The sequence below is a fragment of the Neltuma alba genome, unplaced genomic scaffold (genome assembly GCF_004799145.2).
Source record: "Neltuma alba isolate B1F8T4 unplaced genomic scaffold, ASM479914v2 tig00003123_pilon, whole genome shotgun sequence".
NCBI lineage: Eukaryota > Viridiplantae > Streptophyta > Magnoliopsida > Fabales > Fabaceae > Neltuma > Neltuma alba.
In genome coordinates, this window is record NW_021633147.1 from 399,297 (window position 1) to 424,514 (window position 25,218).

At 34.5% G+C, this 25,218-nt stretch overlaps 1 protein-coding gene across 1 annotated transcript; it reads right to left on the reverse strand.

The window, feature by feature from the left end:
• Positions 1-21,835: 21,835 nt before the first annotated feature.
• Positions 21,836-23,975, reverse strand: LOC114740337 (salicylate carboxymethyltransferase-like). The gene is made up of 4 exons (XM_028928466.1): positions 23,901-23,975; positions 23,163-23,570; positions 22,828-23,082; positions 21,836-22,195 (listed from the first exon to the last, which is right to left on the reverse strand). Exons 1-4 carry the CDS (start codon positions 23,973-23,975, stop codon positions 21,836-21,838), a joined length of 1,098 nt encoding a protein of 365 aa, XP_028784299.1.
• Positions 23,976-25,218: the final 1,243 nt, after the last annotated feature.

The window sequence follows — 25,218 nt, forward strand, 5'->3', positions numbered from 1 at the left end:
CTTTTTTTTATCACCACTAAAAGTCCAATTTTTATGGTTTTTTTTCTATTACTAAAAGGTGTACTTTCAGTGGCAACTATTAGTGTCACCGCTGAAGGTCTGACTTTTAGCGACGACTTTCTAATGTCATCGCTAAAAGTATAATCTAATAGTATATATTTTATTTTACAATAATAATAAACAAATTCAATCCAGCTCAACGGCAAGACGATTGGACACAAAAGGAGGTGGTCACAAGTTCGAATCCTGAAGAAGACACATTTAAGGTGAAAATATTTGAGTGGTGACGTGGCATGAGAGGGGTGATGTGGCAACGACGTGAAGGTGGCCAACGATGACATGGAGGTAGTGTAACGTGGCATCTAGTTGGTGATGATGTGGTGACCGGCAATGATAAGGTGGAGGTGGCCAATGATGACATGGCGTTAATAAAGCCAATTTTTCTCAAGCATCACTTTCAGTGACGACAAAAAAGTCGCTGCTGAAAGTCACTTTTGGCAGTTCTTTCAGTGGCTATAATAAGGTGGCCGCCGAAACAAGCTTTTTGTTGCCAATGAAACTTCTAAAAATCACCAATGAAAGTGTCTTTCAGCAGTGACAAAAATTTTCAACCACGGTCGCTACGGCAACAACTTTTCAGTGACGACTTATAAAAGTCACCGCTGAAAGTCAATTTTTTTGTTGTGCGTCCAAGTGATTCAAGATGAAGGAGCCTTCTTTTTCAATCTCTTAATTCCAATTTAGATGGGGATGGACAGTACATAGGAATGTTGAATGAATCAATCTGATCTTCCTTTATGATTCCCTACACCGTACCACTAGCCAAAACAAATTCTTTTATCATCAATTTTTTTTGCATGTATTTCGAAGAAAAGTGTATGTTAAACAATATATGGAAAGATTAATCAATAAGTCTGTAATTTTATCTAAATTTTGATTAAGTTTTTGTAGTTTTTTGTTTTTTGTCAGGCCTTTATAGTTTAATCTATTTTTAATTAGGTCCCTTTTTTTTTTTCAAAAAAATTGCAATGAAGTCCCAAGGAACATAGTTACTAAAAATTTCAGTGACAATAGAGCAGCTTGCAATGACAAGTTTCAGAGTAGTAAATAATAATTGTTTACATGTGATTAAGACTTATTAGTAATTATTTTTTTCTTTTGGACCTTATTGTATTTCTCTTTTGTTTTTTTTTTTCATTTTATCATATCCCCATAGTTTTTTCAATGATTTTAAATTAGGTACTTTTGTACTACCTCCAATCTTTAATATAAGAGCTCTTTTGAACTTTGATTTTATTAGTGATGTAAAATGATCTGATTAAAAATAAGGTGAAACTATAAGGACTTGATAAAAAGAAAAAAAAACTCCAAAAACTTTAAGCAATAGGGAGCTTATTGGGGTTTAGAAACTAATATCCCCAAAATATGTATGTACCTCCAAAACCATACCATTGAGTGCCTCAGCTAAAGGCTCCGAGACATAATAAGATTCATTACTTAATGGGGCACTGGTTCTTCTTCCTTGGAGTGTAAGAACCATACATCCTCCTTTAACAAGCTCTCTAGAACGACATTCCAAAAACAAAGAAAATCCTCTTTGAAATTGGTTGTAGTAAGTTTTATGAACATTATAAGGGCTTGTCTTTCCTATGCAAATATTGCCTTTACTATTAGACATTGTGTCCAAGTTTGCCCTTAATGGGCTAGACTACTTAATCTAAGAGAAGAGAATCTCTCTGATCAAGAAAATTAGTCACAAATCAGAGGCAATAATTGGTTGATTGGGGAGTATTCAATCAAGCATTAAAGACTTGATAAATTGGAGAGAAATTAATCAAACATTAATTGTTGATTGAGGAATCAGAATATTATCTCGTAATAATAACGGAGATTGCACCTTTTAAAATCAGAGTCACCCTAACCCTATAAATAGGAGGTGTCTCAGTTGATTTCTCTCTTCACCCCAACTGTTAAGCTTTTCGATTATCTCTTCTTCTGTCTTTGGTGCATCTGCTATACCATTCTTACCAAGGCTCTAGTAGCCTCAATATTGCATGAACTATCAGCATCACGACCTGGAATCAACCCAGTACATTTCTCTCTCCTCTCTCTAATTATTTCTTGTATTTCCTTTATTGGTATCAAAGCTAGCCTGTTCCTATGGCTATGTTTCTCTTGCATTTTTTTCAGCTGCATGTGACATTTTATATGTGTTATTCATGTGCTTGAATTTTGTTTTCCTTTCACACTACATGTTGTGACTAAAAAAAAGGATTATTTTATCATGTGCTACCCAAGAGAAAGTTTAAAACTTGACAAGAAGAAATTTTTTTTCAAACCTTTCAAACTGGGTTGCTTTTTTCAAAAGAAAAAAGTTGTTTTCAAACCAAAAGTAACGTTTTATATAAGTTGAAATGCTACCCTCGAGTTTTTGAATTAATGGTCGCAATGTTCATGGAAGAGAGTTTTTGGGTCATCAAAATTGGGTCCTTTTGTATGAACAAAGGGCAAAGACATATAGTTCATGAAAAGACAATTCCAACGACACCAAAAACGTGTCAAATGGCAGGTCATGATAGACCCAACCCCAGCCCAGTTGTCCTTTTTTAAAAAAAGAAAAGAAAAACTCCAAAAAAGAAAGGACCGGATGATAGCATATGTAATAGGTCTTATATATAGCATCAACATACTCCTCAATTAGGTCCTATGTTAAGGACTAGATGATACCATATCAGCAGATATTCCATACAGAGGTCCTAAAGCCCAATAAACCATCCAAGTGTTCATATTCCAACGGCTCATATGCTATGGTGGCTTTGGAAGTGGCCTTTCATATGTCACATCTATAAACACTTTGGATAACCTGTTGGGCTTTAGGACTTTGTATGAAATGTCTCCTGTTATGCTATCACCGAAGGAGTATTGTGATTAAACTAGAATATACGTATGTATACCTTCAAGACCATTTCATTGAGTGCTTTAGCTAAAAGCTCCCATATGTAGCAAGATTTATTGCATGATAGGTCCGCACTACTTCTTCCTAAGAGTGTCATAACCATACGACCCCCTTCAACAAGTTCCTCAGCACGGCACTTGAGAAACAATGAGAAGTCTCTTTGAAATTGATGGCAGTATGCATTTTGGACGTTTAAAGGGCTTGTCTTTGTTATGCAAATATTACCCTTATTGTTCTCTGCGCCTTCAAGGACCTATAGGAATGAATTAAAAACACTAAAGATTATTTTAAAGGGGGAAAAGTTCGTGAGTAATTTTTTTTAAGAAATACAGTTTTAATAATCATTCTATATAGCGATATAAAATGATATTTTGAAAGTGAAAGTGAAAATAAAACGAAAGTGAGGTTCAAAGACACTTTTAGTATGTCCATGAAAATTTGTTATAATCTTTAATTGATACATGTGTTTCTCTTGCATTTTTTTTTGCTGCATGTGCATTTTATATGTGTTATTTATGCTCTTGAATATATTTTTTTTCTTTTGCCCTACATGTTGTGACTGAAAAAAAGGGGTTTCTTTTATTTTATCATATGCTACCCAAGAGAAAGTTTAAAGCTTGACAAGAAGAAATTTTTTTTCAAACCTTTCAAACTGGGTTGCTTTTTTCAAAAGAAAGAAGTTTTCAAGCCAAAAGTAACGTTTTATATAAGCTAAAATGCTACCCCTCGAGCTTTTGAATCAATGGCCACAATGTTCATGGAAGAGAGTTTTTGGGTCTTCGAAATCGAGTCTTTTTGCGTGAACAAAGGGCATAGACATGTAGTTCATGAAAAGACAATTCCAATGACACCAAAAATGTGTCAAACGAACATCAGATGAGGGAGAAATGGAAGAAAGAATGTGGCAAGTCATGACGGACCCACCCTCGGCCCAATCATCCTTTTTTTTAAAAAAGAAAAGAAAAATTCCAAAAAAGAAAGGGCTTGGATCTAGTCAAGCTAGACTTGATTTCGTTTAAAAAAATAGAGAGAGAAGGTGGGTCCAAATACTTAGGTGGCTCATGGGGCCCACCCCTAAGCCTATTGGTCATCATAAAAACACTAATGCATTTATTATGACATGTGGAGTTAAACAGAATATTTCTCGAAGGCAACAGACGCCTAAAAGACGACACATGGACGTTACACGCCACCCTTAAGGGTGGGATTTGTTGCAGCTTTCCATTTTTCATGAACTTTTGAATCCTAGGGTTTCTTGGGACATGTGAGCACACATAGGAGGTCCTATTTGGCATGATTTGATCCAAAAATTTCCTGAATTCATGAGCTTCATATTGATATGAATTTTGTACTTTTTTACAAATAATGTGCATGTTTTTATTACATTTTTCATGCCTTTTGACCAATTTTAGGGGGTTCTTCTCTTAAAAAAAAAGTTTCCTAATTGAAAATTCAATGTAATTAATGAGTTATGGGTAAGTCATGGCTAGTCATGACTCTAAGATTTTTCTCTCTTAGTCTCTATTGTTTGATAACGAAACTGACAATACGAAAAGTTGAGAAGCATGAAGTACTAACAAAAAGGAGAAAGCTCTATCTGCTCAAGGCTCTAATATTCCTAAGGATATTGAAGGTGATAATGAGAAACCCTTGCCCGTCAAGGCCATCAATGAAGAGATAGACAGAGAAACCAACAAAGAGTTAATCAAGAAAGTGGCAAAGAGGGATGCTCGTGACTATAAATATATAGGAAATCTACATGATGCCTTACATCAAAACACCTCAAGTATCAAAAACCACAACGATGCTGTGTTTTATATAGATATAATAATCCAATATCGTAAGGTGCTTGTTAGACGTGGTAGCAATTTCCCCATAAGCTTTTGGAAAGCTGTCACAAGCATGCACCTAGAAGACATTCCTGTGGAATACAGAGAGGCCCTGTTCTATTATACTCTCAAGTTTTAAATGAGTAATGTAATAAGTGGAAGTTTTTGATAGCTTCCCTGTCAGGTTTTCAAAACCCTCAGTGATTACTATGAAGACTTCATCTTAGCTGTTACTTATTTAACAAAGTTGATCCTTATGGAACTTTTGAGTTCTCAAAAGGTCAACTTCATTAAATAGGGTCTTCATCTTTATGATAAGGGCAGTTAGGAGACCTTTGCTTATGAGGATTAGAACAACTCTAAAATCAATGCATGTATTGAAGGAAACTTAATGACCTACCCAACTGGTTAGTACATTCCTTTCTTAGGATAAATCTCTAGCCTAGGATTCTTCCTACAATAGGATAATAGAGGGCATATTCTCTTTCCTTTTAATGCATAATCATCATCCATACATAATTAATGTAGCCCTAGGATTAAGCAGCTGACTATCGCTCTATCTGAATATGTATCTCACATCATTCCACATATAAATACATCACAATGACAGTGTATACACTAGATAACTAACCTTAGTCTAAGGGTTTCTAACCCTATAAGATCATGAGATCATCACATTCATCAATTTAGAAATATCCCAAAAGGGATCACCTTTTAAGGCCCATAACGCATCATTATAGCATGAATAGTCATTTAATATCATTTGATATGAGCCTTAGACATAATAACTATTTATAAAACCTTTAGTTGTTTATTGGTTTGGACCATTCACAAGCTAATGTGCACTTCATTCTCCCTATGAGGTATTGGACCTTTGGAGGAGATAAAGTTCTTTTTCCTGATATCCATAAACCAATTAAAGTAAATGTCATCATTCATACCACATGCATATTATTAAACATGTTCAAAGCATATCTTGACACTTTATTTTCTCTCCTCTCTTTTCCTTTTTCTAGGGAGGGTTGCCAAGTCATTCATGATTGTAAAAAGTTGGCATAGGGTTTGATGGCATAAGAATTGAGTTTAGATCAAGCTCCCACAGGAAAGATGTACAAAGAAAAGGGGATTAAGCTAGTTGCAAAAGTTGAGCTGCTTGAAAGTTTAGTGCACCTAAGCCACTTCATTAAGGGTTCAATTAAGCTAGACATTTAAAAAAAATACGGCAACACCCTTGATCTATTACAAGTACCAATACATAAGGATGCTTTAGTAGAATTGGACCAGTATTAGGGTACCTTGTTAAAATGCTTCACCTTCTCCAATTTTCAAATAACCCCAACTATTGAGGAGTATGTAGAGATTCTCAGGATATCTATTTAGAAGGATAGTCAAGTTTATCAATACCAAGGACATTCACTTTCTTGAGAAGTGATAGCAAAACTATTAGGGCAAGTCATTAAGATCTCTAGAATCGATGTGGAAACTTGCTTGATGTACTTTGTTGCATAGTAAGATTGAGAAAGTTTCTGCAGAATCTTTGCATTGGCTATTCATGAGACCTACAGTGTCATGTGAAGAAAGGTGGTTGGCTAAGATGTTGCCTCACAATACTTAATGTACGGATGTTGAGCCACTCGTATAGAAAGGATTTGTATTTTAGAAACAAGGATGAAAAAAATAGTAATCCACTTACTTCATTCAAACATCTACCAAAAATTCAATGTAATGAATCAGAATGAGTAGAAGATGGCCTTGTTACAGTTAGAAGAAGATTCCCTCTTACGGAAGTTAGATTGGTGAGAAGATGAAGAGGTCATTAATTACTATGGGGCATTGCTAATTATAGAACCTAGAGGGCGTATTATCTATAACCCCTCAATAGTGTTAAGGTAACTGGCATTCCAGCAAAGTGTTTTCTTTGAAAAAGAAGTGCAAGCCATACATCTCCTCTACGCGAAGGATGATATAAAAGCTTAGGGTAAGGTAATATGTAAGGAAAAAGTTGAGCTTAGAAAACGAAAAATAGGCACCAAATGAATTGAAGGAGCTAATCTTGTTTATGCCCCTCAAGATCCTTTGTTAGGAAATGGTGCCCAAATGGTAAGCAAAGGGCTGGTTGCTGAAAACCAAGAGAGAGAGAGAGAGTTGGAAGAGATTGTTGAAGTACACTTAAAAAAATGGCAGAAAAGACAAAGAGAAGAGATCTAGAGGAATGCTTAAGGGTCACGAATCTAGAAAAGGAAGATAAAATCTTGAGAAAAGCCATGAAAAGCAAATGAAGAATAATAGAGTTTGGTTAATGAAGACAGCCAAGGAAAAAGAGTCACTTAAAAGATGACGGCCCTCTTAAAGAGTTATAAGAAGACATCGATAACCTCACTCAACCCTTAGAGAGCAAGATAAATGAATTGATTGCTGTACTAGGAAGCACTGCTATGACAATTCAAAACCTCTTGAATAAGTCAAATCAACAAAGAGAGATTTTAGCAAAGTAGGAGATCCTTTATCACGAACAAGTTAATATAATGAAGAGATACAGAGAGTTGATTAATTTTGTCAATGTCAATATCTCATAACTCGTTAGAACTTTCAATCACACAGAAGGCATGATTAGCACACTAAATTCACTAGTCGACATCTCTTAATTTCTCAATTTATTTAACTAAATCATGAAGGAATTAAAGAATGTAATGAGTTTTGATATTTCAGTATATGCTTTGGTTTTTACTTCCATGCATGATTTAAATCCTTCCTATTTAATAATCAATTTTAAATCTCCTTTTAGAGTAACACATTCTTGAAGGAGATTATAGGGTTTCTATGAGCTATAATAATCAATCATGAGATCTTAAGCTGGATAGAACTCAAGGCCCTTCGTACTTGATGATTAACTCTAAGCCTCCCTATAAAGTAACGCACTTTTGGAGGAGGCTAGAGGCCTTTTATAGGCTATTAAGTAGCAATGATTAACCCTAAGGTCTTAGGTGTGATAGGTGTAAAACCCTTAACCCATAACATTATAACTCGTCATAAAATCACTACTATGGTAGAAAAGGAAATCTGTTAACATAAACTACCATAGTAGAAAGAAATTTGCATATTTTAGAAATTGACTTTCAAACTCGGGTCAAACCCAAACTCCATTGCATGCAACTAAAATCATTCATTAACATCTACTGGGCCTCCGAGCCTCCAGCCCGGGTAACAACATACATCACAAACAGCACATCTAAATGGTTTCTAACATAATAAAACAGAGTTTCATAAGACACTAGAAATGGCCTCCGGCCAACCAAAATAAGGAGATAACATTCTCTCCAGTTTACAACAAGGCCGGGTAATCAAAATATTTCAAAAGGGAGCCTAAACGTGGCAATATACAACTAGCTATATATATGCAAAGGCTAGAGGCCTAAAGCTAACCCAGCTCAAGCCTCTGCGTCTCTTCCCAAAGGCACACGCCCGGAACCTTCACCTGAAAACATTGTAAACCACGGGGTGAGACAAACATCCCAGTAACTAACCTTTTCAATTCAAGGTAATACTAAATAGGTGCTCGTGAGGTGTCAAGTGGGGCATTTCACAAGTAATATTATAAATGATAACCACAACAATTCATGCAAGTGCAATGATGCAATTTCCATCAACCATATCCCTCACTTTGGGGGACTTTCAAGAGTCGAACCCGGCCTATCTCTCACTATGGGGGACGTAAGGAGCCATAAAAGGCCTATCCCTCACTCTGGGGGACGTAGGGAGTCAAGAGGCCTATCCCTCACTCTGGGGGACGTACTGAGCCAACCATCATGCATTAATGGAGGCCTTACCACGTGGTAGTAACTATCAAAAACTCTCACCAATTCCCAATTCATGCATCATGCTCAAACCATAATCAAATAGTAATTGAACATTTCATAATTAACTTCTTTCAATGGCATATCTTTCACAATTTCAAGATTCATTCATCATCAATCGAAACCCCACAAGACGGTTTTCCTTTTTATATACAACATACACTTTGAACATAATTGTTACTCGGAGCACAAAACATAAATCTACTCACAATACCACAGAAACATGTACTAAGGATTGGAAAGTGGTTACCTCTCGCTTGAGCAAGCAATAACAACCAACAAGACGGTCCGTGCACCAACAAGGCTCACAACCGGTCTACACAAGCACACAAACACACAACCAACATATATTAGCTTTCAAACTAATAATGTGGCCAAAACAACATTTGGGGACACAAAATTCTTAGCTCCAACCAAAACTCTACCCAACTCAAAGGGTATAACCATCAAAACAACACTCCAAAGTCATAAAAGTCCATTAAAACATCAAACCCCCTTCCAAGCATCAATTAGGGTTCAAACCTCAAGGACCCACTATAGGAATTCTACACCCAAATATCCCATTTGAACAATTGAAGTTCTAACAACAATCTAAACTGATTAAACATCCAATTTAACCCTCCTTAACATAACCCAATTCACAAAACTCAAAATCAACCTCTACATTATCATCCTCAATCACAAAACTCCCTTTTCCATAAACCCTAACTTCAAAAACTCTAAGTTCTTCAAATCCAAGGAAACTACACCGATTAAAAACTTAGACTAACCCAAAGCAATCAATTAAACTCAAAACAATCGGTCAAAAACCTCAATTCCATCACAACATAGAAAACTCTAAGGTTCCACCATAAATCCTCAAAAATTCCAAGAAGAAAAGTAGATTAAAGGTTAAAATTACTTACTTGAGGTAATGGATCCTTAGAAATGCCCCCTCCAAGCCAAAATATCGAAACCCTAGCAGAGCCTCTCTCTCTGCCTCAAATTTTTCTAATTTCGCACAACTGAACCCCTCCCGCGACTATATAGATTCGGACTCCTTTGCCGCGGTGAACCCATAACTTCGTCGCGGCAAACTAATCCCGAGAGGGATTACTTGCCTGAAAACCCGACTTCGCCACGGCGAACTCCAATCTTCGCCGTGGTGAAAGCTTCCCGAGAGGAAACTCTCGCTTGCCCAGAAAAATCTTCGCCGCGGCATACCCCTACCTTCGCCGCGGCAAAACCTTCCTGAAAGACAATCCCCCCTGGAACTCCCAGTTCGCCGCGACGAACGTACCCTGAGAGGGGTACGTTCACCTATTCCTCCAACATACCTCAAATCCAACCTAAACACCAAGATCAACATTAAATCGCTAATCTATCCTCAAAATCAACCAAAAGAGGTTATTAAAACCCGATAACCCTCAGGATGTTACAATAGGATTCAAGGTCCTTCTCATCTAACGATCAACTCTAGACCTCTTTATGGAATAACATATTCTTGAAGGAGGCTAAAGGGTGACTACAAATCCCTATGCCAATATGACGTTGGATGACTTGCTGCCTAGTTGAAGCATAAACTTAAATGATTCAATACTGATTCTTTTTAATAAGAGATTCAATATTATTCCATCTAACCATCTATCAGTGCCAACTCTTTCCATCCAATCATCTATCATTGCCAACCCTTTAGCATTTTTTTTTTTGAAATTATGTCCATCTCGTATTAGTTGTGCTTGGATTCTAAACCCTTCACGAATGTATCCTAAGGCTAAAGAATTTATCTCCTATTTTGTATGAAAAAAGGAAATTAAAAAAAAGAAAAAGAACTAACTTGTCATCATCTGCCTGTTAAGATTACATGCTCTTTGCTTTGATTGTGTGGGGATTTTGATCCTTCGTAGGTTAAATGCGACTTTTATTTCCCTATGATGTAATGGGCATCTAGAGGAGATAAAGTCTTTGATATTTCACTAAGAAATTTAATAGCTTAACGGCCAAAGAAAAGCATGTTCTCAGGTCTCATCATTGACACCATTTAAGAAGTGTTAAAAAGGACAACTCATTAGTTGGTAAAATCCAAAACACAAAATAAGAATACAAAACAAAAGTGAAGAAAATAATAAGATTAAAAAAAATGAAAGAAGACATAACGAGTCTTATCTTCAGTAGATAATCCTGGCATAGACCATTTTTTATTAAAATTGACTTTAGTTAGTGGTGTCCATGTCATGCACTATCATTAGGTGCGAAAATAGGCCAGGTGGCCTGTGGCCTGACCTGGTCTTTTTCAAAATAGAAAAAGACTCAGGCCTTTTAGATAGCCTATTTAGCCTAATAGACCAAGCCTAGGCTTTTTGGAAACCTGTTAGGCCTGTCAGACTTAGCCTAGCCTATTTTTTTATCTTATTTTTAATTTTTATTTTGCATTTATATCTAGTCTTATTTTAAATTTTAATATATAATTATAACTTGTTTTCAATAATATTAACAGTAATTAAGATTTAAAATATTACTCATGACATTAAAATTTAAATAAAAGATAATAATAAAAAATAATTATTATGTAGTATGTATATTTTACATTTTTCTTATTAGCTTATGTATTTGTTTACTATGCATTTTGAAAATTTTAAAATTATAGGCTTTTTTAACAAGCTCAGGCCAAGCCAGGCCTTTACACAGGCTAGGTTCAAGCTAGAAAAAAAAGGCTTGTAAGGCCAAGCTCAAGCCAGCTTGTTACTAAACAAGCCTAGCCTGTTTCCACCCTTAACTATCATCTATCCAGTTTCTTCATATACATTCTTTAATCATTTTTTCCTTATTCCCAACACGAGGCAAAATTTTCTCTCTTTTTTTACTATCTTGGAGTATTCATGATCAAAGAAAACAACTAAGGGTTTCAAAACTTGTTTTTTGCAAGTTACTTGTTTAGAGGTAATAATATAAGGATGGTTGGTTTTGACAATGACTTGATCACACCTTGGTGAGGCTAGTTGAAGGATAAATTGTGTAACCTAGACACAATGTAATACTGATTATAGCAACCATGTCAGGATTTAAGCCTATTAACATTTTATTGTGTGTACCCCTTATCCCTTACCCAATCTAAAACTTGGCATGTATCTTGTTTGAGGTCAAGTTATACGATCATTTACTCGACGTAAGGATGATCAAGGCATTCATTTTGTTAGTTAGGAGAAGTGTGTGTACACTTTAATAATTGTTGATGCTGTCAATTTAGTCTTATTGGGGAAAAGTTGAAGAAAGAAAAGAAAAATAGAACAAAAAGTTGAAGAAATAGAGAAAATGAGAAAAAAGAAAAAGAAAAAAAAAGAATTGCAGAGAAAGATGAAAAAAAAAAAAGATTAAAAGAAAGATGGACAAATACCAAGAGAATATAGGAAAAACTTCCTTATGTTCTCCTTCTGTAAAAAGTCTTTTGGGGTGTACACTTGCTTGTTTCATATTTACTTCGTATGCTCTTAGTTATCATGAGTATCCACTTTGGTTCTTAAACATCCTTTATCTTTTTGTTATGCCCTCTTCTGACATCACACCCAAATAAAAAGCCCTTGTGATCTATGTTAGTATATGGCTCTTTGAATGATGGAGAACTTAGATTATTGCCAAGCCTATGGGAAGGGAATTGGATAATTTGGATATAGAGTGAAAACACTAACCTCTAAACACTTAGTGATGAGTGTAAACACTTACCTGGTGGGAGAAAAATCATTAGACATTGCATTCTTATTAAACCTTTTTACCTTGATGCTAGTCAATTTAAGGTGGTAATATGAGTTGGATAACGAGGCATTGATATATTCATTCATACTTGTAACCTGGGCATTTTTGTCAGAGTTATTTTCTTGAGTGGTTGAATCTAAAGAACTTTTCCATTCCAAGCATCTACCACTTCTAAAATAGGATGTGAGCTTTTTTCCGACCCTACTACTTTACTTATAGGGCATTTCTTTCTCTCCAATCACCTTTCAATAAATAAAACCAATGTGGAGATTGAGCTCTCTTCCTCTTTTTACCTCTTCTTTGTCACAATATTGGTATTGTTAAATGAAGTCAAAACAAGCTTTTATTCATTGGCTATGCAAGCATTGAAGATAAAGACATCTTGTCCAATTGCACTTAACCTAGAAAAATTTACACTTGTTACAATGAATATTAACTTAAGCAAATGATACAATGAATATTCACCTAAGTAAGTGATACTGGGTTTTGCATCAATAATATCATTACCCTTCTTAATGCGCATTGGAAGCCACTTCACACAGTGGGGCAAACTTGAAACTTTTTTTTTTTAAAAAAAGAGGCCTCCATTGCAAATATGTCATACATCGCTTCAAAATGAGTTCTCAATAGCTTTTTTTAAAAAAAAAAAAATCTTGGAGGCTACGTTTGAGAAGTCCACCATATGGTACATAAAAAAATTAAATAAGAATATCCCTCTTACAATAAATGGCAATAAAATAAAGGATAAGAATTAAAAACTAATTTAGAAATGTAAGGTGGACACATTAGGGAGGAAAATAAGAAAAATCAAAAATAAAAAAAAGATTTCTCATTTAAGATGATTGACTCCTCAATTTAGAAATATCTTTTAGGGTCATAGTTGTGAAAATTTAAAAAAAAATTAAAATAAAAAATCACAATTTGATGATGATTTGGTGATTAAATAGGAAGTTATATTATGAGTCATAATTGTGAAAATTTTATAAAAAAAATTAAAATAAAACATCGCAATTTGATGATGATTTGGTGCTTAAATAGGAAGTATTATAAGTCATCATTACGAAAAATTAAAAAACAAAAATTAGAGGAAAATTGAAAAACCGTAGGTAGAGCCTATAAATAAGAGATAAGGGTTAGAGAAAGGTACTCAAAATTTCCCAGTGAAAAAAGGAGGCAAGGTAGAGAGCTTTTCTATCATCTTATTTCATGGCAATGAGTTGGGTTGGGAAAAGAGAGAGGAGGCCTAATTAGAGAAAAGTTCTTTGTTCATCTTCTTCTTTTTTCTACCCAAGGAAAGCCTATGCTCTTGTGATTGCTATCACATTTGTAAGCTTGAGCTTGAGTAGTAATGGCTAGAGGGTTAAATCCAACATGATTTTAATTAATTCTCACTATTCCCCTTCTCTTTGATTTGTTCGAAATATGCCCATATGTATTTATCTCCCATATGTACTCACTTTGATATATCTACTTTCTTCTCTCTTTTTTTAATTTTATTTCATTTATTCTATTTTTGGTTCATGTCTTTTTACTAATATGTGTATATAGTTCTTTATTATTGGCTTATTATATAATGTATTCCTTTTTTAGCCAATTGATAAGTGGAGCATCAAGTACGAATTTTTATTCATATCTATTATGTTTAACTTGAGTTTCATGTGGATTTATTTTTTAGTGTTCTTTCTTTTTGTTTTCGAAAGTGTTTCTCTTTTTAAAATCTATATCATGTGACGCTTTCAGTACCTTTGCAGGTATCTAAATTCATTGGTAAATTATGTGAGACTATCAGAGTCTTCGCAGAAATACCAATGTGGTTATGCAAAATTTTCTTTTGAAATAAAAAGAAAAAAATTTTTGGCACCAAGTTTATAAATAAATAATAGAATAGAAAATATTTTTAAAATATGTACATGTAATCTCAAAATGTTTTTTAAGAGCCATGTGAGGTTTTTAGAACCTCTGCAGGCTCGAACGATTATTCTCCCATGTGAGGTTATGGAATCTCTATAGGGAGGATAATCCAACATTTCTTTCAAAAAATATTTTCTAAATAAAAATACAAAATTTGTTTTCACATATTATAAATAGTAAAAACCCAACAAAAAACAACTTTTTTAATTGAATAAATATTTTTTTAAAAATATCAACCAAGTAACATGCATTTTTATCCCTAAACCATGTGGGCTTTGATCCCTTTAAAGGATACATAGGCCTGATATTTTTATCCTAGGTCAAGTTTAGCTTTATAAATAATTTATTTTTTTCCTTTTTGTAAATAAAATTTTTTTTCTTTGTTTCCATCTTTATTTTTTTAGGGTAATTAAAATACAATAAAGAGGCCATATTAATTTGAGTATTGACTTAGAATAACTGTTCTCTTGAAAGGATGTTTGGGGTGCCTAACACCTTCTTTACACACAATCAATTCCTGAACCCTATCCGATTTTGTAGATTACATATTTTTAGGTTTTCAAAATTAATCTTTTAAAATTTTTGGTGGCAACTCCTCTTTCTTTCTTTTTTACGGGATGACCAGGATTTGGGTATGACAAGGGATGCTTGTGACTACAAATATGTAAGAAATCTGCATGATGCCTTACGTCGAAATACCTCAAGTATCATAAACCACAACGATTTTAGTTAATTCTCACCACAACGATGATGTGTTTTGTAGATATAATAATCCAATATTATGTGTGAGTTCAAAGATTGTGCACTGCCCAAACCATTTACATAGCCTTGAAGGATAAGTTTGATAGCACTTCCACTACCAAACGAAGAAGGCTCACCATCAAATTTGACACTTACAAGTTAAGGCCCAACACACTAATTAGGCAATACTTGAGAGCATGATTCAAGAGCTGAAAGGGGTAGGGCATGCTCTTATTGATGAGCAACAAGTTCAGGCCATCATAAGATCACTCCCAGCTAGCTAGGAGCATATGAAGGTCAACCTCACACACAACAAGAGCATAGTGAATTTTGGGGATGTGGCATACCACATCAAACTTGAGGATGAAAAGCTGGAGATTGCAAGGTCCACCAACTGGATGTACTTAATTGAAGGAAGGAGCATTTATCCTCCAAACATCGGACACAAAAGAGAAGAGGTCTCAACAAGAAGGAAAATGGGGTCTAAAGGCCCAAAAAGGCAATAAAACCTTCAAGAAAGGCAATAGGCTTGTCGAGAAAGAAACTTGAACTTGGCAAAAGTCAAGTGTTATGCTTACCGCAAGAAGGGACACTTTGCCAAAGACTACACTGAGCAAAAGGTATTAACTTTAAACCCTTCACATTTTTAATATGTTTCTAGTACTGCTTTTATAGCAGAAGTTAATCATGTATGCGTTGTAGACTCAGATGCAATAGACCACGTGAGTAGAGATTGTCACATCCCAGATTTTAGGCCTAGAAGTACTAAAATTAAACTGAATTGGGAGGCTACTAGACCCCTTATGGCAGGAGTCTCAGAGATTTCCTAAAAAGATAGAGGGATTCCTATGGACTAAATCGTAAAGAGAAAGCTTTCTATAACTGAAAAAAAAGAAAGTTAGAAACTCAGAAGAAGTCTTGAGGCCCAATAACATAAAATACTAGTTATTGATGTGCATATTAAGTGTATAAAACAAAAACGCCAACAAGTCTTAACCCAAAGGGTCAAATGATGGCTGTTAAGGGGAGAGAAGCGAGAGATTTTCAAAAGGACACTTTTAAATGAAAGGGTTTAGGTGCTATAAGGAAATGCTAATCTTATGTGGATAGAAATGGCTAAAGAGGTCCAGAAGGTTGCGAAAACAATCTTGGGTGAATTGAAAAGTTGAGGTTGGCGAGATGAATAGACGTGGTGGTGGAATGAGACGTGTAAGAGAAAATTAGGCATAAACGAGAATGTTTTAAAGTATTACATTTGTGTAATAATGTTGAAAATTGGGAAAGGTACCGTGTAGCTAAAAAAGAGACTAGGAGAGCAGTGGGAGAAGCTCATGCTAAAGCTTTTGAGGAGTTCTATAAGGATCTAGGGACTAAGGCTGGGGAACGCAAGATCTACAAGATCACAAAGAATAAAGAAAGAAAAACAAGAGATTTGGATCAAGTAAAATGTATAAAGAACGAAGAAGGTAGAGTTTTGGTTACTGATTTTGATATTAAAGATCATTGGGAAGCCTACTTTTATAAGCTATTTAATGATGGGAGTGAAGGATTGACTTATGAGCGTGAATATTTGACAATTAGAGAAGAGGAACATAATTTTGCTTTTTATCGAAGAATTTGAGTTGGTGAAGTTAAGGAAGCTCTCAAGAAAATGGAAAATAATAAAGCAGTTGGACCTGATGGTATTTCTATTAAAGTTTAGAAATGTTTGGGTGAAGGTGGGGTGCTGTAGCTTACTAAGTTATTCAATGAGATTTTGCGTTCCGAGAATGCCTGATGATTGGAGGAGAAGTACTTTAGTACCTATTTATAAAACTAAAAAGGATATTTAGAACTATGCTAGTTACAAAGGGATTAAACTCATGAGCCATACCATAAAATTATGGGAGAAGGTGATGGAACATAAGTTGAGATTGGAGACTTGTATTTCTAAAAACCAATTTGGGTTTATATGCCAGGAAGATCGACAACAGAAGCAATTTATTTACTAAGGGACTTAATGGAAAAGTACCAAGTCATAAAAGAGACTTGCATATGATTTTTATTGATTTGGACAAAGCTTATGACCATGTGCCTAGAGAAGTGCTCTAGAGAGCCTTGGAGAAGAAAGGGGTGCGTGTCGCTTATATTAAAATCATACAAGACATGTATGAGGGGATCACAACTAGTGTTAGAACACCAGGCGGCGAGACAAAAGACTTTCTATAAGGATTGGCCTACATCAGGGATCATCTCTAAGCCCTTATATTTAACCTAGTTCTCGATGTTCTAACTAAGCATATCAAAGAATAAATCCCAAAGTGCATGCTTTTTGCTGATGATATTTCTATCGCCTGAGTCAAAAGAAGAGATTATCACTAAACTTGAGACATGGAGAAGAACCTTGGAATCAAAGGGTTTCTGTTTGAGTAGTAGCAAGACAATATATGCATTGTAGTTTTGATAAGGGACAAGTTAGTACAGAGTTGGAGGTCAGATTGGGAGACCAGGTCATTCAACAAGTGGAAAAGGTTAAATATTTGGGATCAATTATACAAAAAGATAGGGAAATTGATGGAGATGTTGATCATAGAATTCAAGCTGAGTGGTTTAAATGGAGAAAAGTAATAGGAGTTATTTGTGATCAGAAAGTACCAAATAAGGTCAAAGGAAAGTTTTATAGCATTGCTATAAGACCGATAATGCCATATGGCAGTGAGTGTTGGGCTTTAAAGGGACAACATGAACATAAAGTGGCAGTTGCTGAGATGAGAATGTTGAGATGGATGTGTGGTCATTCAAGAAAAGACAAGATCCGTAATGAACAGATAAGAAGAAAAGTTGGAGTGGCTAATATTGATGAGAAAATGGTAGAAAACCGATTGAGATGGTTTGGTCACGTGCAAAGAAGGCCTTGGGACGCACTAGTAAAAAGAGTTGTTTAAATAGTATGGAGTCCTCTAAAAAGGAGTAGAGGAAGGCTGAAGATAACGCTTAAGGAAGTCATTGAGAGAGATCTTTCAATTAACAACCTATCCAAAGATTTGGCTTTGGATAGGGCTCAATGGCGTCATGCGATCTATGTAGTCGACCCCACTTAGTAGAATAAGGCTTTGTTGTTGTTATTGTTGTATTATTATTAATATTACTTTTTTCATCATTATCATCATTAAAAATAATTATCATGTCAGTTTAAAAAGCTAAAAATAAAAAAATTGGATAATTTATTAGTGTAAATTGATGATAAGCAGCAAATTTAATATTGGCAACATACGAGAGTTGTGCTACTGAAGGATCGAAAAAAAGGGAAAAAACAATATATCCCTTGAAGGACATGAAAAGCTAGATGACCCTTTGTTCTTATTTGGGGGGGGGAAAAAAGTGGGATGAAAATGACCCTCTCTTTGAGCCTATTTAAAATTAACCCAAAATACCATAAATCTCAAAAGTGGGGCTCACACATATGAATTTCGCCCTTTTCATGCTTCTTCATCTAAATTCTTACAATTGACCCATGAAAAATCCTAGATTTAACCCCTTAGAGTACGCATTTGGAAGCGTTATGATTTAAGCAATTCATGAAACAAGCCCGTAGATTGAAAATTTTAACATAATTACACGGGTTACTGTTTACTAGTTAAATTCCAGATTTTCAATCCAACTTTGAGCAATCATAACTCATACCACATACATCTTTTAAGTGATGTACCACTTGTTTTAAAGCTCAGGATGTGTACCTTAATCATGCCAAATTTCATTCCTTAACTCATTCATTTGATAGGTCAAACAGGAGCTAGAAACTGACTGCTCTAAGACCTACGTTTTATCCATCAAACAATTCTTACTCTAATTCTCCCTCATTTAAACATGCAACAACTAGCTTTATGGATTCCTATCATTCATATACTTTGAGTTGCATGCCATTACATTATACATCAAACATTACATCATATTTCATGCTTGACATATCCACAATTAATTACACAATTAGCGTGTCAATCATTACATTGAAACGCATGTAAATTCTCCACTTTCTTTGCTTCCATCTTCTTGCTCTTCGTCATGCATGCCTTCTTTTTATCATTTGACCTACTATGGTTGGTTAAGGAAGGTGAGACTTGGGAGAATCTCAGTAGCAAATATTACCATTTATGCATGCAAGATGGATGTAAGTGTATGACATGCTTTTGTGCACATAACTTCATCATTCATGCATAGTGAAATGTCATGGAAAGTAAGCCAATTCATTCATATTCACATAACATAATGCCAAGGCATGCTTAACATAAATATAGAAATCATAATTCAATAACATAGCTTAGTCACATCATGGCATTCATAGCACATACACGCATACACATCAAGCACACAAGAAAGATAAGTTCGCTACCTTTTATCCTTAAGCTTTCTTCTTACTCCCTTTTGCTTCCAACTATTAAGGTTGGGTTCTCAACCACATCCAAACTTTCTCTTGGATGCATCAAGGTCCTAATCACAGGCACAAGGGTAACATTACTTATTAGGACCAAGAATTACACAACATGGAAGACTTATGTCCTCAAACTTAATCCATTTTTCCTTAATTTATAATGTAGTGTTCTAGCTTTGTAAAAATTGTTCCCTTAGGCCAATCCTACACAATTTTGCCCAAGGAATCCAAATATGAGTTTAGATAGTCCTAGGCCAAAACCGAAATCTGTCACTTAATTTTCAGTTTTGATTCTAATGCTTCCAACTTCATTCTTTCATCTTATCCCTACACAATTTTGCATGTAGAATCCATTGGAATCATCAAAATCACATCCTAGGCATAAGAACCAGGTCTGGCTGAAACATTTTCTCAAGTTACACAATCATGAAATTCAACCAATTTCAGCATAAAACCAATTCGTGTTCACTTCGTGTTCCATTAAAGCCTGAACATTATTCTAAAATCAATTTCATCTTCCCCTAATCTTAAGAATTTTGTACAATACCTCCTCAGGGTTCCAAGCTCCCAAAAATCATTAAAATCCATAACCAATCTCAACAACAACAAGGATAGTGAAAACTACATCAAAAACCATGAACATACCTTGTTTTAGAGCTTGATCTTGTATATGACCACTTGGCCTTTCTTTCTCCCTCTTCTTTCTCTCTCTAGAAACCATTTTGCAAGAGTTGTCCCATAGGTCCATGAGCTTGGATGAAAATGATGGAGGGGAGGGGCTATTTATAGAAAATAAAACTGAATTTGGGCCGTTGATCTTAAAAACATGTGGCTTGATCTGGACCGTCCATTTTCTCTTTTAATCTTATGATAACAAATGTCCCATGACATCATGCTTACCTCATCATGATGACATCATGCTTACATCATCAATCAACTTGCTTTTAATCTAACTGTACACGTGTCTTGCATTCGACCATACACATATCTTGCGTCTAGCCGTACACGTAATATCTTCTTTTGTCATCTAACCGTACACTTGTCTCTTCCATTTTCCTTCATCATTAGGGCATTAAAATAGGGAGAAAATTAATATAAAATCGTGCAAAATACAACCCTTAGGTATTTCTCCACCTATCTTGTTATCATGCATCGTATAGGGTACTTTTTTGGGTCCTGACCTTCCCGGAACTACTGGGACATGTTATGGCACCATTTTCTCACCTCAACTAAATCCATATGGCATTATATAACATGTCCAAAGATAAAGTGACACTCTTCCCTTGTTCTTCCATTAAAATAATTAAAATAATTAATAATATTTATTTCAGAGTGATCTTAACCAAATTCTTTCTACCGGTCCACAACTCCGAGAATCTATCTCCGGGTACCAATACTATTTATTCATCACAGGAAATTCCTCTACTTTTTCTTAAGTCCAAAGTCAACCTCTAGACATTTGACTTTGACTTTTCCTGGATAGTATGTAAATAGGCTTTAAATTCTATTAAAACCAACCTCTTCACTTTCTGGGGATGAAACTATTTTGAAAACCTGCGATAATTTCTCAAGTATCTTCCCCTATTTCCTTCCAATTATCTAAGGCCTCCCTATACTTTAAATAATTCATTTTTAATAATATTCAAAATCAATCAAAACCCTGGGAATTCCACAAATTCCTTAGGGACATTTTCATCATTTTTAGTATCAGACAGGCCTCTGAACCTTATTCTCATTTTTCTGGAATTTTTCTGAAGTGTTCAGGCCTTAACCTACCATTTCCCATTTTTTGAGATTTTTCTCGGATTTTCGGGCATAATTTCCATTTTTACCCCTACCAGCTTGAAACTTTACAAAATTACAATTTTGTCCCTAGTTTGGCTTAACCTCAAAATTCACCTCATTGAAGCCTCTAACATAACCTTTGGCCTACATTTATCTATATTTCTCATTCTTGGGCCTTGAGACTTCTTCCGAGTCTCTAACTTCCTCTTTTCTCGTCTCAAAAAACTTTTCCTTTGCGATTTAGTCCCTATGAATCATATTGTCCTTCCAGGGAATTTCTGGGACCTCTACTAAAAAAAATTCTGGTAGCCTACTCATTTTAGGTTAATTTGGGTACTTCTAGACCCAAAATTCAGAATGTGACAACCCACACCATAAAAATCTCTTGACGCTGCACTATCATCATAAATTATGAGGATGCAAAATTAACTTAAACTCAAGATTAATGATAAAACAAAAACACACAAGAAGACTAACAAATAGTATTCCTCCGATCTTAAATGCAAGACCTATTTTATACTATAATTGCACTGCAAAATGGGTCTTACAAACTGAAGGGAGTAATTTATTCATACACATATAATCACCAATATATCATGGAAACATTTATCCCTTGGTTGCTTCAAGTCGTTGTTTTGGTCAAAGATATTGCGAAATTGAGCAAAATGGGTTTTTCCTTAGACATACGATCAGCTAACACATGTTGGTAACGATGAAAAACTTCATCAATGATAGCTTCTCCAAAGTGGCTCACAAGAAGAGGTTCAGCCACAGCTCTCACTAATTGTGCGACTTTGTATCCATCACTGTTATTAATGTCGAGTTTATCTTCACCACAAGCTGCCTTCAAACTTACTTCAAATACCTCCAAGTGATTCAAAGTGAAGGAGCCTTCTTTTTCAATCTCTAATTCCAATTCAGATGGGGATGGATGGTACATTGGAATGTTGAATGAATCAATCTGATCTTCCTTTATGATTCCCTGCACCATTCGCCAAAACAAATTCTTTGATCATGATTTTTTTTTTTTGCATGTATTTCGAAGAAAAGTGTATGTTTAAAAATATATGGAAAAAATCATCAATAAATCCCTGTAATTTTATCTAATTTTTAATTAATTTTTTGTAGTTTTTATTTTTTTTAATCAGGTCTTTATAGTTGAATCCATTTTTAATTAGGTCCCTGTAATTTTTTAGGAGAATTGGAATGAAATCCCAAGTAAAGAACGTAATTACTAAAAAGATTTAATGACACCAGAATAGTTTGCAATAACAAGTTTCAAAGCAATAAATGACACTTGTCATTAAGAATTACTTGTAATTATTTTCTTTTATTGGGATCTTGTTGTAATTCTCTTTAATTGTTTTCCTTTAATCAGATCCTCATGGCTTCACCTAATTTTAAATTAGTTACTTGTAATTTTTTTCCATTTTTATTAGTCATGTAAAAGTAATAGGATCCGATTAAAAATTAGATGAAAATATAAGGACTTGATTCAAAAAAAAAACGGAAAAAAAAAACAGCAAGACCTGAAAACAATGGGGAGCTTATTGGGGTTTAGAAATTAATTTCCCCAAAATATATATGGTCAAAATAGAAAACATGTGTGTGTACCTCCAAAACCATGCCATTGAGTGCCTGAGCTAAAAGCTCCCAAGCGTAGCAACATACATTGCTTGATGGAGCATTGCTTCTTCTTCCTTGGAGTGTAAGAACCATACGACCTCCTTCAACAAGCTCTCTAGCACGACATTTCAGAAACAAAGAAAAATCTCTTTGAAATTGGTTGTAGTAAGCTTTATGAACATTATAAGGGCTTGTCCTTCCCATGCAAATATTTCCCTTATTGTTTTCTACACCTTTGGGAACCTATATGGGAATGAAATGATAAAAATCAGTAATAAAAATTAATAACCGGTATTGAAAAGAAAGTGATTTGATATACATACTTGAGAAATCCAGTGAAGACCGTAGGAGGAATGAACAAAATGCAGAGAATTATCAGGAAGAATCCTGCCATAAAAAGAAGCAGGAAGGCCAGTGATGTAGCACTGACCAATCCCACCACCTAAAACATGACTGCTTAGCTTTTGTTTGAAGCAGTCAAGAGTCTTGAAAATGTTGTTGAAGTCATTTCCGGGAAGATCATTCAAGAAGATGATGTATTCTAGAGATTCATGGCTTAGCTCTCTACAAAGCATCTCCACAGTTTCGATGAGTTCACAGGTCATAAACAAAGTGTTTGGTCCTGAAGAGCATCCCAAGTCTGCAATTGCTAGGCTTTTAGGGAGCTTTTCTTTGTAGAAACTCCTTATAGCTTCATCTCTAATGGGCTTTGTTCTGGAAAGCACCTTTTGCTGTCCCCACACCAATTACCAAAACCAATTATATATGTAGTAGTCTATTGAGTACAAAATTTAAGAGCTAAATAACTAATTTATGAAAATTAAATAAATAAGATGATTTAGTTATTTGTGTAAAAAAATGCTAGTTTCGTTTTAATTATTTGAAATGAAAAATGTCCCAATGTATGAGAACCCATCTTTAATATGTGCAATTACTAGGAATAATTTAAGAAAATTACAAATTTGAGAGATAAAAAGATTAAGGTCTTGTATTAAAGATAGAAGAAAATATTATATTTTATGAATTTTCTTATACATTTGTGGAAGCTTACGCACACATACCTGTAACAAGGAATTGTTAGCATAACTTGCATCTCCGGTGCCTCCATTCATGCGCAACACTGAAGCCACATCCATATTCTTCTCAGATTTGTGTGCTTCTGTATATATATAACTATAGTATATATGTTACTCACTCGTAGAGTCAAATCTTTAATTTTATTTGTAGTGACTACACCAAAACAGGTGGAGATATATATAGGGGAGAGTGGTGATTGAGAGTCCATAAAATGAGTGGTTCTTGTTATTTCCCATTGTGAATTCTTCTATCGCCGCCATCCTTTTGTTTCTATGCCGCCATCCTGCTATAAACCCTTAAATGTGAAATAACTGAAAAAATGGGTCGCACGTTTTTCTTGATTTTAAGGTTTTTTCTTATTCAGAATAATCAATAGTTAACCAACTAGAAAATAAAAAGAATTAAGTACCCCTCCAGTCTTTAATGTAGGCCTTAATTGTTAAGTTGATTTTAGTCCTAAATATAAAACTTATTTCTGATATTTATTAATTTTTTCTAAATTTATCTTATGGATGCTCCCTCAACCATAATCAAGTAAAAGAGGGAGAGATGATATTAAGGAAGATGGTTATGGTATTTTATGAAAAACATGTCATATTTCTTATAATTAGCTAACTTATCTAACTTTCTTAATATAATCAAATTTGTTAAATAGGTCTTATATTAAAAACCGTATGAGCAGTTGATTACAAAATAGATTGAATAAATTAATCATATTTAATAAAAGTGAAAATTGTACCCACTGTCTTTTTTTTTTTTTAGCACACCACTCCAGTACCTGTTGAATATAACCAAAAAAGAATTGGGATAAAGTTCACAATTAGAAATGTTATTTGTAAGAAAGATTTGAAAAATTTCTAGATATGGAAGATTCGGGTACTTTGTAGATTTTGTACAAAACCTGGTTAGGTATGTCTTCTCAATTACAAAATCTTGGTTACGTATGTCTTGTCAATAAAAATTTTTAATGAGCGGACTTTTTCTCAATTTTCCCGAAAAAATAATTTATTTCATTTTATTATTAATGGTTAACCTTTCACTGTTTTTTCTTGTATTGGTTGTAAAGGGGGAATTGAAGAGGGGAGAGAGTGCGTGGTAAAAATGATTTGCTAATTTTGTACATATGGAGTGCCACTACTTTAATTTAGATCCTCCTTATTAATAAAATTCTCGATGCAAAAAATTTTCTCAATTTTTCCTGAAAAATAATTTAATTCAGGTTATTATTAATGATTATCCTTTGCAATTTTTCCTCTCTTAGTTGGACCCGTTGAAAAGAGGAAAAAAAAGGAAGGACTGAAA

Bases quoted from the DNA above. Each gene is read 5' to 3' on its own strand.
- LOC114740337 (XM_028928466.1), bottom strand. From the start codon at position 23,975: ATGGATGTGGCTTCAGTGTTGCGCATGAATGGAGGCACCGGAGATGCA. The intron at 23,083-23,162 runs GTATGTATATCA...ATTCCCATATAG, and splicing joins GTCTTCACTGGATTTCTCAA to GTTCCCAAAGGTGTAGAAAA. The intron at 22,196-22,827 runs GTACACACACAT...CGAATGGTGCAG, and splicing joins TCAATGGCATGGTTTTGGAG to GGAATCATAAAGGAAGATCA.